The sequence below is a fragment of the Papilio polytes genome, unplaced genomic scaffold (genome assembly GCF_000836215.1).
Source record: "Papilio polytes unplaced genomic scaffold, Ppol_1.0 DF823957.1, whole genome shotgun sequence".
Classification (NCBI taxonomy): domain Eukaryota; kingdom Metazoa; phylum Arthropoda; class Insecta; order Lepidoptera; family Papilionidae; genus Papilio; species Papilio polytes.
The window spans coordinates 376,028-392,326 of NW_013525247.1; the positions used below are offsets into that span (position 1 = coordinate 376,028).

The following is a 16,299-nucleotide window of genomic DNA, read 5'->3' on the forward strand; positions in this document are numbered from 1 at the left end:
TATATTAATTATCGTTTCATATGATTTAAATCTTTTAATAATTATAATATACACATTAAAGTGGTAGGAAATAAAATAATTCCTTTATTTAACAAATTTTAATTTCGTTTTATAATTTACACAACAATTGCGAGAGGAAACTTACAAAATGCATAATACCAGCCCACACTACGTTACAATATTTATATTACAAACATACATATGTATATTTAGATGTAGATAGAAGACATTTTATTTAACAACACCTACCTTATAATAGTACCTAATAAAAGTTATTAAATTTTTTAACATGTCTTTCTGTGATTTGGATTGGCTTAACTTTTCTGCAAATGGTAAGAAAGATTTTGTTTGATGTTTTATTTTTCATTTCAATTAGTTGATATAAATAAATAACAAATAGTCCGAATCCTTAAGAATAATTTAAATAAATAAGTTTTTACGAATCAATTATAAACAACGAATATATAAGTAACAAAAAACTTAACAACTCTTTTTTAAATATAGTTAGAAACAAGTGTCGTTCGTAATTATGTTTGAGCTTTTAATCGTATTGAATTAATAAAAAATTTCGTGCGAATTTTTATATTTGTGCGAAAAGTGCATTAGTTAAACTTTACACCAGTGTCAAATGTTGCTATAGAAAAAAAAAAACAAAAATCTAGAATTTTGTTTAAATTAAATTACATCCAACGTTTAATGTTAGTAACATGCATAGTAATTTTTTATATAGGTATTTGTATTAACTATTATATTGTGGACTGAAAACTAAAATACTTATGATTAAGTAGACGAAAGCTAAGTACAATACTTTATTGATTGCCATCAGGTGGATTAAAGAATTCCCAATGATGATGGTGTACAGTTCGGCCGTCGCTGAGTCCGAACATAATCAAACCCGCGATCAATACTAAAAATATAACCAACGCCATTTGCATATCTTTTTTGTCTTCATGACCGTGTATATAAGACATGAAAGTGTTGAATATATTTCTAATAGTTCGTGTTATTGAATGATGACAAGCTCGAATGAATTGTGCACCTGACTCAGTCACAGTTGGCTCGTGCGGCTTGACTGGCATTGGTCGAGGCGATGGCCGAGCCTTCATCTGAACTTCATCTGAACTGGATTCAGTAGCCGGCAGAGCGGCAGGCTTCCTCTTTGCCCTTCGTGCAGGTGGCGGTGGAGTTTGATGGTGCGGTTCATGAAAATCAAATGGCTTCGCTCGAGGATACATCGTTGAGGGAATAGCTAGATCTTGTAGATATGAATATAAAAGTGGACCGAGGTCTGGTGGTGGAGGTCTTTGAGGTGGAACAGTGGATTCGTCTACACTAAAAAGTCCTTGTGATGTCGAAGGTCCTGCAATTTCACTTTCAGGTACTTCTGTAATCTGCTCTGTTTTTTCAACTGTTCTTTCTTCGGGCTGTATTTCATCCGTTTGAGTATGTTCCTCGCGACTCATCGGTCTTGGTAAGTCGGGAACTTCTGGACTACGAGTTGCAGTAGGAATATTTGTTGTTGAGATCTCGGCAAATTTCTTAACAATCTCATCAATTACTGATTGAGAAAATTCAATGCCACTTACGGATATGTGACCAGATTTTGAATCTAGTTCACTGACCTGCAACGTCATTCCTTCAATATCAGATACGAGAATTTTGCTTGCTTGAAGTTCCGACACATTAAGTTTTCCTACATCTAAATCTTTTACTTGAAGTCGTTGCGTAACTAAATTATCTAATTGAACGTCTTTAGTACCTTCTGATGATACTCTTTCAAGTGTTTGTTCGTCGCTTGGTGGAATAAAAGTTTTCTTGTCGGCGGTAGTAGGTATAATGCCTTTAGATTTTGGTAGTGGTGGTACTTGAGGAACAGTAGACTCATCCACGTCAATGTGCTGAACGGTTAAGGAGGCTTCAGTTAACATTTCCTCGCGTTCGTTAATTTTTGTTGGACTAGATACTCGTTTCTCCACCAAAATTACAGTTGGAGAAGATCTGTCAATGTTTAATTTTGATAACTCAAATATTTTGGGATCTGATAATTTGAGCGACTTTTCAGAACGTGATGTTGTTCGAGAAATATGAGGACTTTCTGACACTTTTCTCTTAGATCTTCCCATAATAGAATCTTCGTCAATAATATCTCTCAACGAACTAGACATTGATATATCAAGATTTTCGTCTAAACAAAATTCATAATCAATGTCATCAGGAAGTGGATCTGTTTGCGTTGATACCTCTATTTCTACAACATCGTCAGCTTTCACTGAACTTTCTGCCAATTGAGGATAAGACTCACATGGTGTAACTTGATCGTTTGCAATATGTTCTAAAGATTCATCGCTGAACCTCTTTTTTCGTTTTGGGCCTCGAGGTGGTCGTGGCGGAGGAGGTAACGGTCTATCTTTCATTTTTTTTACCACTTCCCCAGATATCAAGTCCTTGTGAATTTCTTCAAATTGAGGTTCCTCGATTTCTACATACTGAGTAATATCGCCACTAACTGACCGTTTTGTAAAACTGTCTAATGTCATTAAGCTGGTTGATGACTTTTTCCTCGGTGGACGGTTAGGCATTGGCTCTTTACTTGGACCAACTGTATAATACTTTCTTTCAGAACTGTTACTCTTGCGACGTCGTGCTGGTGGAGTTTTACTTTTAGACCTTCTTATACCTTTGCTAGGAGTACAGGGTCCTTTATCTACCGTTGCATATCCAGGGCTTTCTTGTCTTATGTCTCTAAGAATATTTACATCAACTGCTGGCGGAAACTGTGTGTCTAGTATAAGTGATTCTGCTCCATGGGACGTTCGATCGTCGTCACAGAGAGATGTACCGCGCGAGCTTCTTGACCGATTTCGCCGTGGCGCTACAGGGCTCTGTCCTGTTACGGTCGGCTCTGTTGTGGGCACGACATATTCATGCTCCGTGCGGTACACAATAATCTGAAACGTTACAAAAAGTCTTGTCAGTAAACATATACATTAAATATTCAGTTAAGTTTATATTCAAAGTCTCCATAAAATAGACTATTTTGGTCACATGTGATAACATTGACTGCAACCTTGTGAAATGTAAAAATATCCATTTGTATCTTGAACCATTTTATTATAACTGCTCTTTTACGTGTTAAAACTGGGTCAACAATCGAATGGAGCAGCGCATCTGAAAATACATAGGACCGTTCCAAAGTAAACTAATACACTGGAAACCTGCCAGAATTGATCGCCTCAGATTTACACCATTAATACTCGTAAAATTTATAATCTTATCTTACTTCTTACTAATATTATAAATGCTAAAGTTTAGACGGATGGATGGATGGATGGATTTTTGTTAAAGTTTGTAGCCTAAACGGCTGATTGGATGAAATTTGGTATTGATGTCGAAGATAGTCTGGAAGAACACATAGGCTACACTTTTGTTTTTATTAATTCCACGCGGACGGAGTCGTGGGCGAAAGCTAGTATTGAACAATTTATCTCAAATATCTCTTGTCAATGCGAATGTGGAAAAAGGACGTGTTGAATAATTAATATGTGAAAAGAACACGGAGTATAAAAAAAAAGTATTTTTTCTTTATTAGTTAAGTGTTAAAAAGTATTTATTATTATAGTAACTATTTATTAGGACAATCCAGTTTTAATACTATTAGAGAAAGTTAAATTAAAATGCGTACGATACTTACATCGTCTGGTTGTTCATCGTGTTCTTCAAACAGCTCAGTTGGTGTTATACTCTTAAAATCATTTAATGACGAATGTTTAAGATCTTTCTTTAAGAACTTCTTCTTTCTTTTGGGAGGCATAGGGAGGGTTTGCGAATGTACAGGTATGTTGTCTGGATATTCGATAACATCGTCATTTGCATATTCATGAATAGAACGCAGGTCAGTTGGCCGTGTGAACTCTGGGAAATGATTTGAGTTTTCTACAATTTCTTGTGATGTATTTATTTCCATTGGCTGTTCTTCCGTTTGATATTCCGGAAGTCCCAAGTCTACCTCGCTGAACTGTAAGCTCGCGTTAATACTATCGTCAATATATTTAATAGATTCCGTTTCCTTTTTCTTTCGTTTCGCTCTAGACGGCCTAACTGGTGGGAAGGTATAATAACCGTCATCTCTATCATTTAAGTCTTCAGTTGAATATCGTATGGGTTCGTTTTCGTCAATCATTAGTTCTGGGTCAGCTTCAGCTTCGTTAGCATACATATGCTCGTCGTTTATTTCTGTATTGCCGTCCATAGTTGCAAGGACGTTCTTTGGTATGTTAAATGCTTGTCGTATTTCGTCACTAAGATACTCTCTAACTTGAATATTTTCGCGAGAAATTCCCCTCGGTCGTACAAAAAATTCGTCATTATTTATTTCGTTAATATGTGTGTATTCTTGGTTTGACATATCAGGAATGGAGGCCGCATTTCGTGATTCTTTTAAGTGAGATGGTTCAATGTGTTCGTCCATATATTCAGGACTTAATTTGTCAAAATCATAAGTGGTTTCAAATTGTTTTCTGCTTTCTTGTCCATTTTCAAAACTGTGATCGTTTTCAATATTACCGTACTCCCGTGGTTGCTCAGGACTATCAGGAATGTATGAAGAAGACTCTTCCTTGTTCTTTTTAACTCGAGTAAAAGTGAATGTCGGTGGAGGTGTATCTTCTCTATTTAGCGTTGGTGAGGAAGATGTTTTTTCCAATTCAGATTTCTTTTTTCGGTTAAAAAATCTTGGATACGTTTTAGCTTCGAAATCAACCGTCGCCACATTTTGCATGTTGTCTGAACTGGACTCAGTAACAGTTGTGTCAACCTTATATTCTTTCTTTCTACCTAAACTAGGAAAATTAATTTTAGGTCGCTCTGGCATTTTTATTTTTGATAGATCAGGAACAGTAAATTTAGGTCGATTCGGAAATGTAAATTTCTTTCTATCACCGATGCTGAACTTTTCTTGTAGATTAAAGTTTTTGAACTTTGACCTTTCTGGTAAACTAAACTTCCTACGGTCAGGTAGCGTGAACTTGGGTCTCTCGGGAAAGCTTATTTTTGGTCTATCTGGCATTTTGAATTTCGGGCGCTCAGAAGAACTAACTTTTGGCTTTTCGGCACTAGTAACATGTTTTGCTTTCATATTTTGTATTTTCGTCTTTAGTTTTCCAGCTTGGGACTTTAATTTTCCTGTTCCCTCTTTAATACGTTGTTGAATCTTTTTGTCAACGTTTTCAGAGTTTTTCGATCGTTTACTTCGTTGTAAGGGTAACTGCTCCAAAGCAGATGAATCCACTTGACTTGTGCTTATTTCACATTCTGTCCTTGAAGCTGTAGATGGGGTATTTACAAAAAACCGCTCCTCTATATTTTTTTGCATACTTTCAGCTGTCAGAATTTCGTCACCGTTTTGGTCGGTTTCCTTTTCTTCCATTTGCTCATCTTCGTCAGATGTGTGTTGCAAGTATTTACGTTCTAATGAAGTAGTACTTGACAGCTCATCTTCATTTTTTACCATTTTCGGTCTCTCCTCGACGCTCGGTGCGGTATAGATTATATTCGGAGGTGGTTTTTCTATTATTTCATACTCGTGATCACTGAAAATAGCAAAGACATAATTTATACAAACTATACGTTAAGAGCAGATCTAGATATAAAATATATTAATACAAAATAAAATTCGCATCATCAAAAATATAAAAAGTAGGTTACATATTTAAAAAAAAGTGTAATTCGCATAACATTCAATAAAACTAAAGTTCAGTCGCACAGTAGATTCGTCACATATGTTGAAACTTATATTTAAAATGGCACACGTACAAACGCATAACTCTCGTCACAATTAGGCCAACCGTCAGTGCTCTTTTTAGCCGCAGCAGTCGCCGGGCAAGACGTTTGAAACGACTTCAAATTTATTTTGCAGATCGTAATATTAGTCGTAAAACGTCTGCATAACTGTGAATGTTGAACTTACCTCAAATTTGAAATAATATTACTAGCTCGCGACGTCGGTCTAGTGCCAACTGGATTCACTCTTTCGGGCAACAGTGAATCACATTGAAAAAACTGACATGCACATCGTACTTCTGGGGTAAATAGTTGGACACTGCCCTCTCGCGTCGGATTCACGGGCTTTTCTAAAGGGGTACCACCTTCTGATGTCCATCGTCGGAGCTTACTCATAACTACAGTTCACCGAAACGACTCTAATTTCGAGACATACTTTACTAAATTTACGTAATAAACTTAACGAAGGTATGGAAACATTAGGTTAACGTGTTTGTGAAAGCCGGTCTGTAAATGAACTAATCACCGGCATGAAAGCAGCCGCGAGCACTGATCGCTGATGACAATTTTAAAGAGCTCTCTGAACGTACAGGAAGACGATTCGGATAGAGCTATATTTATCAGACAGAGACAAGCCAGCGCGCTCGCTTTGCGTGTGTTGTAATGCTAATGTTATGTCATGACACAAGAAAACATATAGTTAAAGTAAGTAAGGATAAAAATAAAAAGCTATTTTTTTAAATTACCTGCTGGGTTTAGACCATTCGTTATCAATAATTTCTACATCACTTCGTTTTTCTTGAAATTCACGAGGACTTGGACTGGGTGATGATTCGATGGGTATGGTGTTGGATTGTTCAATATTATTATCGGGGTTATCCTCTGTGATTTCCGTAATAGTTATGTTTGGAGATTCATTGGCTGGTCTATTGCCCTCAAGTTGTTCGTGAAATATGTCATCAACACTTGGTTCTTCGGTATCCATATCATCTAAGTCTTCATTCCTTTGTTTTGTTTTATCTTTTTTATGCAATTGTTCCATTATGTTTACACTTGAACTATGGTTTTCTTCTATAACCAAACTGGGATCGTGAGAAGCTACTGATTTTGTTTCTACGAGATTATCAATGTCTAGATGGTTTTCTTTGTCATTGCTGTTATAATTGATCGCTCTATTAGAATTAAGCGATTCATTGTCATTATATTTGGATTCTTCTATGTCCTCGTAAATGTGATCCTTTTTTTTTCTTGGTGGAGGCGTGTCAATACTCATTGTTTTACTCATTTCATCAGAATCCCCTAATTTGATTGCACTAAACTTTTGTCTGCGAACAGCTCCGGGCGAAGATTTCAACTGTCGTATTTCCTGGATATTTTCATTTTTCTTCCTTTTGGTTAAAGGAGACTTTTCACATTCTGTTCTTTCCAGTTTATGCAATGTTTTATCCGCTAAATGTTTTATTTTGTTGACTAATGGATGGCAGCATTTTGTTTTTTCGCGTGTTTCTGAAACGCCAATGTTGTATTGCTGCTCTTGAGCTCTGCGTTTTAAAATACCCTTTGGGGATACACTTTTTGGTATTTCAACTGGTGTCACTAAATGTGTGCTTATTTGACTCTCCGGTCGTTTTGTGCCACTAACTATAGCTTGATTTAATATATCATCTTCTGAATCTAAAGATATTTCTTTAGAAAAATTTGGTATTTGTACGCCGGCGATTGCACCTTCTTCACTGTGTTTTCTGCTACTCCCTGGTGAAGAGTTAAGATTTAATATCTTTTGTGGTTCCCCATCACTCGGTGAATGTGTTCGGGATTTTGAAAATTCACGAGACATGCTTCTCCTAGGCGTTGTCTCCCTTATTATATCTTCCGCTGTTATTTCTCCTTCTAACGGCGGTTTGAGTAAATGGGTCCAAGGATAAGCCCCAGCCTCACGCGCTTTTCGTAAGTCTTCCCATTGATATGTTTTTGGCGGCACTGGTGGTAAATCGCAAAGTTTATCTGTTGAAAATTCAGATTCCATATGTTTAGTTAAAAACAAAACTTAGTAAACAGGTACACATTTAAATACACGATCAGCTGACGTCCATTGCCCGGTTTAGAAATATAAAACTGCGTTCTCCTGTTTTCACACGAACCCAGCAAAAATGTCACCGCCCAACGAAGAACACAACATATCGTCACAAAGCTAGTTTCGTCTACTGAAAACACGTTAGGTTTGCGTGGGCCAGTGTGAAAATAGGTGTGAATAAGTTGTATATTATCCTCACTGGCCAACGAATTATTTTGGCCTAGTAGCGGAGAATTACCTTGAGACACTCAGGCTGCATAGTGAGCAGGCATAACTGAACCTTTGCGATAATTATTGTTTATAGGTAGATAACGCACTCAACAATGTATGAAAGATGAGTAAACGATTAGTGATCGGTACAAAATCTCCGTTCAACTGGCCGCTTGTTCGCAGTCGGGGCTACCGTGCTAAATTAAGAACGAGCATGAATGTATTTTCGGTTAGCATTTCGCGTCATCAGTGAAAATACTGGTTCTGTTTTCATGAATGTGTAATATTACAAGAAAGAAAAAAATATGTATGTAAATCTGGAATTAAATTAGTTGTATAATCAAACAATTAAACGACTTCTCTTAATGTTCAATATTTTGTATTATTTGAATTCTTACCAGTTGTTGAGATACGTCCAAAGATTTAAGTGTGTTCGACTCGTTCACGTCGCGGCTTCACATCGTGACTGTTAAATTTGCACCAGACGACTGTGAACTAGACTTGAATTAATACGTAATGCTTTACGCGGTTTATTTGTTTTTTGTGTTACAACTATGGTTGTACTACCAACAACTATTTCATAATTTTGATCCTTTTGGGAATGTTTCCTGTAATTTCGGTAATAAAGATTTTACGATAAATGCTTATTCTTATTCCCTTGTATGTTTAATTATTTTATTTGGTGTGTGTGGGGCGGTTCTATAAAGATACCCTGCCTTGTGGGAGAAAGACAAAGTTTAGTGAGACTTGAATCATTTGAATACCCTCGTTGGCCTCAATTTCGACTTCAGAGTCCTCGGATCTTCAGTACTGGCGCATAAATGCGTGGCCTAACGTCATATAAAACATGACGTACTAGTAAACCACTGGTTTAATTAATAAATTAAGGTACACTGTTAGTTAGATTATAGTATTAGGGTTAAGAAAAACACATTATTATGGTGGTGAAAATGGATTTAATGCATTTGATAGATGTTATATAATTGTGTTAATAAACTAACGTGATGAAATTAACTAATATTAATATTGAGTATTTTAACGTTAGAAACAACAAAGTACTTTATAATATCAAATTTCTTAACGTATACATATTCTATATAATAAACTATCGATCAAATTAACAGTGACATTGTTAAACAAGTTATAAATATAATTTTTTTTAGAACATACAAAAAATAAAGTCATCCTGGTTGCAAGGTGTCAAAATTTAACTAGTTAAAAAAATGTCTAGAAAGAAAAAACAATTGAGATCACGTCTTAACCCAATATTAGATTTAAATTCACATGAATAATAAAAGTGTGAATAATTTCTTCAATTATTATTTAAACATGAAATAAATAAGGTCGTCAATTTTAAAAAGGAGGCTTCTAATATTAACCGTTATGATCATTATTTTTGTACTAGAGGATAATTTAACTTTTCTTAAAAACCTTCATACGTTCTGAAATTCGTTAAATAGCTAATAAATATGATAATACGCACAAATACGGGTTTCATTAACACTCTATAAACATGTGAATTTAATTCCATAACTTTACAAACACCCACACAAAGTATATCGATGACATTCTGTGGAATAACGGACATCTTTACCAAAATATATTTCATATATATGTACTTTAAAGCTTTTATATAAATATATTTCTCTTTACATAAGGTACATTTAATTGTATTGTCGAATTATGAATAAAGTATTATTTTAATAAAATATCTGATTAATTTGTTTAACCATTGACTTAAAGCCACAGTGCAAAGTGAACAATTATTTTATGAATATAATATAATATATTTCTCGTTGTAAGAGTTTGAACTAACATTTATATATTTAATTTGTCTGTACTACTATTATTAATGTATGTACTTGAGGTACTGATTAAAAATTAAAGAAAATACGTAACATTAATATAACAAATAATCAAACTTAACAAAGAACATTTAAAATTATCGTAAATTACTTATAAATAGGAAATAACAAAAAATCATTTACATTATATTAATTTGATTAATTTTTTTTGAGTGGTAAACAAATGAAAGGTTTTCCGGGTTTTATTAATTTTAAGATTAAATTTTGATTCTTTCACATCACTATTTTCTAATGAATGAAAATGAATGACTTGTGAAACGAATTTGACAAAGATGACATGGAACCACGGGCTTCGACATCATTTATATCGTTCGTATCATTAAGAGTAGTTACTACCATTTTTGTTGTTAATTTTAGTCGGACCGGCATTAAATTGATGGAGATGAGAATGGCGGTGAGTTTACGATAGTCATTCACGAGTGTTCTAAATGACGCAGACCGGCCCGAATGACGCCCACGGAATGATTATATTTCCAGAAGAACTTACATGAATACAGAATATTTAATTTATAAAGAACCTATATATAGTTATGAAGTTTAAAATGCATAAATTTTAAGGATTGAAAGAGCTTTTTTTGGGTTTTTGTTTTTTTTTGTTACAACAAGCTATATTCATATTGAAATATTGATAAATATCTGAAAACTTGAACTGCTTTATAAACTGTAATGACTATTAGGTATATTTGTTGATCTACGTGTTAACCTTTATATGTTTATAAATATTTTTTTTCTTTATAGCTACATACACAGTATAATATAAGTCAATAATAAAAACGATTGTAGAATACAGTATTTGAATACATTCGCCAAATATTAATTTTGCGCAAAGCTGTGCCAGTTTAAAAATCACATTTATTGTAATATAGTTTTTAATGTTTTACAAGCGCCTTCAGTATTATTTAACTACAACAGTGAATATAACTGAAAATAACATTGGATTTGCCGGGGAAGGGGACGTATAGAATGTAAAACATCCTGTTTCTATACGGCCTCTTCTCTGTCCATTAAAAGTAAGCAACGGATTAACCATTTAACTTGTTTCTTATATCTACGGGAGGATGGCAATTCGCTACTTTAGCGAATTCAGATGACAACTTGCTCGTATGTCACCTTTTACTAGAAAAATATTTAGTAGCAAACAGTTATTGCTATTAATGTAGGCCTACAATCGTTATCACTTGTAAACAACAGTTATAACAAAGATATGACATAATATTTAAATGAGAATATATAATGTATATTCCCATTCATTCATCACACAACCATACATCGTTTCATATACTCAAGTAATCATCTCTCATACTTGTTTAACAACCTCCCCTGGCCCCCTGCCATGTAGGTCCACTGAAAGAGCGTCCTACTCACCGATGGCCAATAAAACTCCGACTCTCCTATTAGCTTAACATTGGTCCGGTCTGTCATAGGGCCATTGAAGGATGTTAACCTATTACCTATGCAGCATTTTCTAATATTAAGGCAAACTTTTTAAAGTATCAAAAGTAAAAAAATAGATATTTACTTAACTTACTGTGCGCATTTACGCGTCGCTGCCGCCCTTAATAACTAATATCACATAAACTTACAAACTAACCATCGTACAGGCCCGGAGTTCACCTTACACTCGGATCGTTCAACCATCAATGTCTCTCCAAACTAACCTACTATTTACACTATGTACAAGATCCCGTGCTGTTCTGGAACTTTAAAACAATGCAATATTTGCCGTTCCTATCGAGCAACACGTTAAATGCAGCGACCTCACCATTACCTTACACCGGACCCGTATTCAACCCGAAAGCAAACTCTCCATTTAACCATTTGCACGGGAACCTTGACAAGATCTGCATTTGGTTTAAATTCCAGAACAGCACGGGAGAAAGTAAAAACTAAGTTATTATATGAAGAATATATATAAACAAAAAAAAAAGACTACATTACAAGACTAAATTGTACCTAAATCTATTATGTCAAATCTAGACGGGTATATTAGATGACGTTAATTAATATATTATTAAAATGCTAAAATTATGTTAATTATAGGTAATATTTACAAGTAACTATGGGTTTCCACTATCTAAATAATTGTATAAAAACATTTTGTCATCTTTGCAAATACAAAGAACACAATATGTTTTAATGCAAATATTTATGCAGTGGAGATTAACAGTTATAAAATCTATTCCATTTGTGCGTTTTGCAGGGCTTTAAATATACTTAAAAATAGATAACATTTTATATCTATTTAATCTAATCTTAGTCGTATGTTGGTTTTGTCGGCCTTACCTTAATTCTATGAGCGCAGGCTCAGCACGAATCCCGGTAAGGCCCAAGATTTACCGTTAAAAGCAAAGTTTTAAAGTCCGAAATATAATATGATTTTCTTGGTCGTTTCAAGCGTTTACCATTCAATTGGTGAATTAAAAGATTTTTCGTAAAAAAAAAAATCAATAATTTCGATAAACAGTTAATTTTTTAAGAAGATATTTTAATAAAACATTAAATTACCTTATTAAAATATGTCAGTCGACTGTTTATCGAAATTTACCAACATTGAAGTACGCAAATCTTGTGATTTATCAAGTGAATGTTGGTAAATGCTTAAAAAAGTAAACCTTTGACTTTAGCTGTTAATCTTAGGATTGACCGGAATTCGTGTTTCTACAAAAACAAATTTACACAATAAAGTGAATGGATAGTGCTGGGGGAAAAACAAAATTATTAAAACTGTGGACTAGATGATGCAGTAATTAGTAACAGTACTAGAAATAGAAAATACTGGGAACGTCCCATTAACGATATCTTTAAAAGATAAGTTCAAAATGTTTCGAATTGACATAAGATCTCGATGTGTCACATGCTCAGAGTTCCTAGTTGTAATTTATTCCCTCACCGTTAAGAAACTAGATGGCGTTAGTATAAACCATTATTCGACAGGGCCTAGATGGTATAAGGCAATCATTTCATACAAATTAAAGTTTTTATTAATTTAAACGGAATAAGAAAAGACTACCAATAGGTACTCAGTTCTATAAATTTTGTACTTTTCTTCTAACGATGTCTTTAATGTTACTTTGTTTAGATCGACAGTTTAAAGGTTACAGCTCATTTGTCAACTAGGAAATAACCCGTCGTGTAGTAAGATTTGACGTAGATGCTAAATTTTAATTAGCCAAGGCGACCATGTATAAAAGTCATTTGTGGTCAAGTTATTACCATGTTGATAGAGGACCGATAACCTTAACTCTGTTGGTCGAAATGGTAACACTGCTCTATACTGAAACTGTTAGCTTTTACTGCCGAAAAGTGTGTACAAAAACATTATTGTAATAATCTCGTCTTCGCCGTTTGTTCAGAGTGGCAGAGTGGTATAACAATATGTTTTTGAACATATCGACAGTGAAAACTCACGCGTATACTGTCAACTTTAACCTTCAATTTTAAAAGTAAACAGTGAGACTGTTTTGTTAAATCGTACGTATGTAGGTAATATTAAAACTGTCAGTTAAACCGCACAGTGCTCAGTTTCCTACACACCTTTAAACTGAAACTGTACAGTTCAACTGAACAGTTAAAAATAAAAGGTGTGTAAACTAAAATGATAACTGCACAGTTACACTGACAGTTGATAATTTACCTATTCACGTATGCTTTAACTGTACAGTTAAAACTGAAGGTGCGTAGCCGGCTTCAGAAATTTAAAATATGCTTAAGATAAATTTAATCTACACTAATTTTTTTGTTGTTTTTATATTTTTTTCTTATGAGAGGCGAAGACTAAATTTCCTAATTGCAATGATTACCTACAAGCTGTAATGACTTCATGATTTATAATTAATTTAAACCTACTCTCTCTCTTTTATGCGAATAATACTTAAATATTATATTTTAACAGTCCAGTTATTTGGTACAAAAGAAACAAGAAAGAGGGACTAAAACTGGGCCTCCGGCACCACACTCATCAGACGAAACGCGGGGCTCCCACTTGACGGCTGTCTTCTGTGTGGTCGTGGTATTACACCGGGGGAGCCGGCCCATTCGTGCGAAGATGTTAAAGCGGGCTCTACCACTGTTGAAATTGGTGTTGAATTTTTTTTTTCAAAAAGGCGGTGAGAGCGGATACGATATATAGTTAAGTTGAAGAACGGGTATAACTCATGGAAATATGTATGATAAACAATTTAATATACGAAAAAGTTTCCAAATAAATCTACCGAATAACTGGACTAGTTACTTACTTGTAAGGAAGTTAGGATTTAAAACAAGACGATACATTTTAAACGAAATGGTAATGAACACAAATTTAGGTGGATATCTAGGAATTTTTCTAATTCTAATTTTTAACCTGGATATTAACCGACGGTACGTTGTGCAAAGTTACGTGATTCGCAAGGAGAGGCTTGTTGCTCTCTGGTTTCCCCGTAACAATACGTCCTAACCACATGAATGCAAGTCATCTAACATTACACTGCGTAACGTCGGTCAGTGCCCAAATTTACTAAACCTAAGTTAATAGGACTTGAACTACTAATTTAAACCTATGAAAGCCATACATTACCAAAGTTTTTTTTTTTATCAACACCATTCTCTTCCACTCACAAAACTCAAATACACTAGTACTTAAATATAAACTTCTAAGAACAAAAACATGACATTGATCGTATATATATATATATAGGATCAATGTCATGTTTTTCATATATATATATATATAAACAGACAACATTTGTTTACAAGTGGTCAACATTTATTAGGCAACATTAATGAGTCAATAAGTGTTGCGTTTAACTTTTTTTTAACAAAAGGTGACAAAGAATCAGAGGCCACTTGATGTCGCTAAAGGAGCGAATTGACCATAGCCTATAAATATCTGCAACAAGCTAAACAGTCGCAGATGTGTTTCCTACCTATAATGGACATACGAGAGGTTGTACGAGAATAAGAATAGTATCTTTTCCTACCTATCCCCTCCCCTGGTTTTCAGTGATCGCATTTCGGCTGTGGTATAACAATTGAAACATAAAGTTTTCTGTCGCAGGCAAATGATATAATTTCGCCATTTACAAACTATTATCAAGTAATAATTATACTCTTGATGTACTACGAGTATATGGAATAAATACATTAAAGAGAAAGTAATTAATTTTTTTGTAACAATCAGTATAATTGACTTTACCTAAAATATAAAAATTAACCGTTTCTGCTAAGGTTACTAGAGTAAAAAGAAAGAAAACACCCATGTTATCGAAATCAAAGATAAAAACATTAATTTTAAACCGACCTCCCAAAAGAAGAAAGATCTTTATTCGTCTGTATTTTTTGAGACATTTGTTATAACAATAAGGATGAGCGCAGTTGTGGAATGTAAGTTCGCGCTACGTTTATTGCCCCGTCTTGTACTTGTGGTAGGTGAAAATTAATGTTTAAGATTCTCATTATAGTGAAACCTTGATCATATATATTCTTTTATGCATCTATTATGAGTTTGTAAATTTGTTTGTTCACAATAGAAAGGGGCAAAATAGCAGCGGAAACACAAAGGTGTTCATCGACGCTCATGGTAATTATGTCCCCAGAAAACTTGAAACTTTACATATGTACGCCGTTTGTAAACAACGTAATTACTTACTCGTATACCATTTGCCTGTGACATGTCTTTCACAACAGACACATTACCTATTAAATTCTTAAATAACATGCAAACAGCAAAATGAACTACACACCTATTAATATTAAAGGAATGATTTTCAGAAGTTTTTTTTTTTCATTTTAGTTGCTGGTTGGAGGACCAGATGAATCGTGGAAGTGGCTTCTAACCTGAAATTAAAGATTAGAGACTTTTTTTATCATTGTCTTAATAAATAAGATCAAAAAACACATAAAAAACAAATAACTAAAACTACCTTAATTAGAAACAAATATACATAGTATTTTAAAAAATTGCTACAAAATGTTTCATCCATTTTTTAAACCTAAATTCTTAATAATTTCTTGAAAACAATACCGACCTAAGAATATTTTTTAATGTTGTTTCTAAAAGTATTGTTAGACGGCAAGGATCAGCAGCTATTGATAAAATTAAAAATACAATTATTTCAATATTTGCACAGATAAATAAAATGCAAGTTACCTGCAGGTGAACAGCTAGATCCATGACGATGTGCACGAGTGTCGGGTGCTCCAGTAAGTCATCGGGCAGAGGGGGCGAAGAGCGGGGCAATTGGTTCCTGGAGCGGAAGCCGCGGTGCATGCGTAGAGCCACGGCGCAGAACATGAAGCGAAGTAGCAGTAGACGCAAGAAGTCGTCCGACATGAACGATATAAATGCTGTGTCTGAAAATTAAGATTCAAATGTATACATTTTTTGGTTAACAG

General features: G+C 34.3%; 2 protein-coding genes across 3 annotated transcripts in view; both read right to left on the minus strand.

Moving 5' to 3' along the window:
- Window positions 1–109: 109 nt before the first annotated feature.
- Window positions 110–8,216, minus strand: LOC106101767. 2 transcript variants are annotated; one of them, XM_013281104.1, is made up of 4 exons: window positions 8,091–8,216; window positions 6,525–7,782; window positions 3,692–5,588; window positions 110–2,948 (listed from the first exon to the last, which is right to left on the minus strand). In XM_013281104.1, exons 2-4 carry the CDS (start codon window positions 7,613–7,615, stop codon window positions 810–812), a joined length of 5,127 nt encoding a protein of 1,708 aa, XP_013136558.1. In that variant the 5' UTR covers window positions 7,616–7,782; window positions 8,091–8,216; the 3' UTR covers window positions 110–809. The 2 variants fall into 2 exon arrangements, with proteins under 2 accessions (XP_013136558.1, XP_013136557.1); XM_013281103.1 differs by lacking the exon at window positions 8,091–8,216 and having other exon boundaries at window positions 6,525–8,081.
- A 7,174-nt stretch (window positions 8,217–15,390) lies between these two features.
- The window catches only part of LOC106101760 (protein SCAI), a 63,792-nt gene continuing 62,883 nt past the window's right edge, over window positions 15,391–16,299 (minus strand). Inside the window, exons 9-10 of the mRNA XM_013281096.1 lie at window positions 16,055–16,257; window positions 15,391–15,741 (exon numbers count right to left, since the gene is read on the minus strand). Of these exons, the coding sequence (XP_013136550.1) occupies window positions 15,694–15,741; window positions 16,055–16,257 (251 nt within the window). The 3' untranslated portion in view covers window positions 15,391–15,693. The remainder of the gene's footprint in view (window positions 15,742–16,054; window positions 16,258–16,299) is intronic.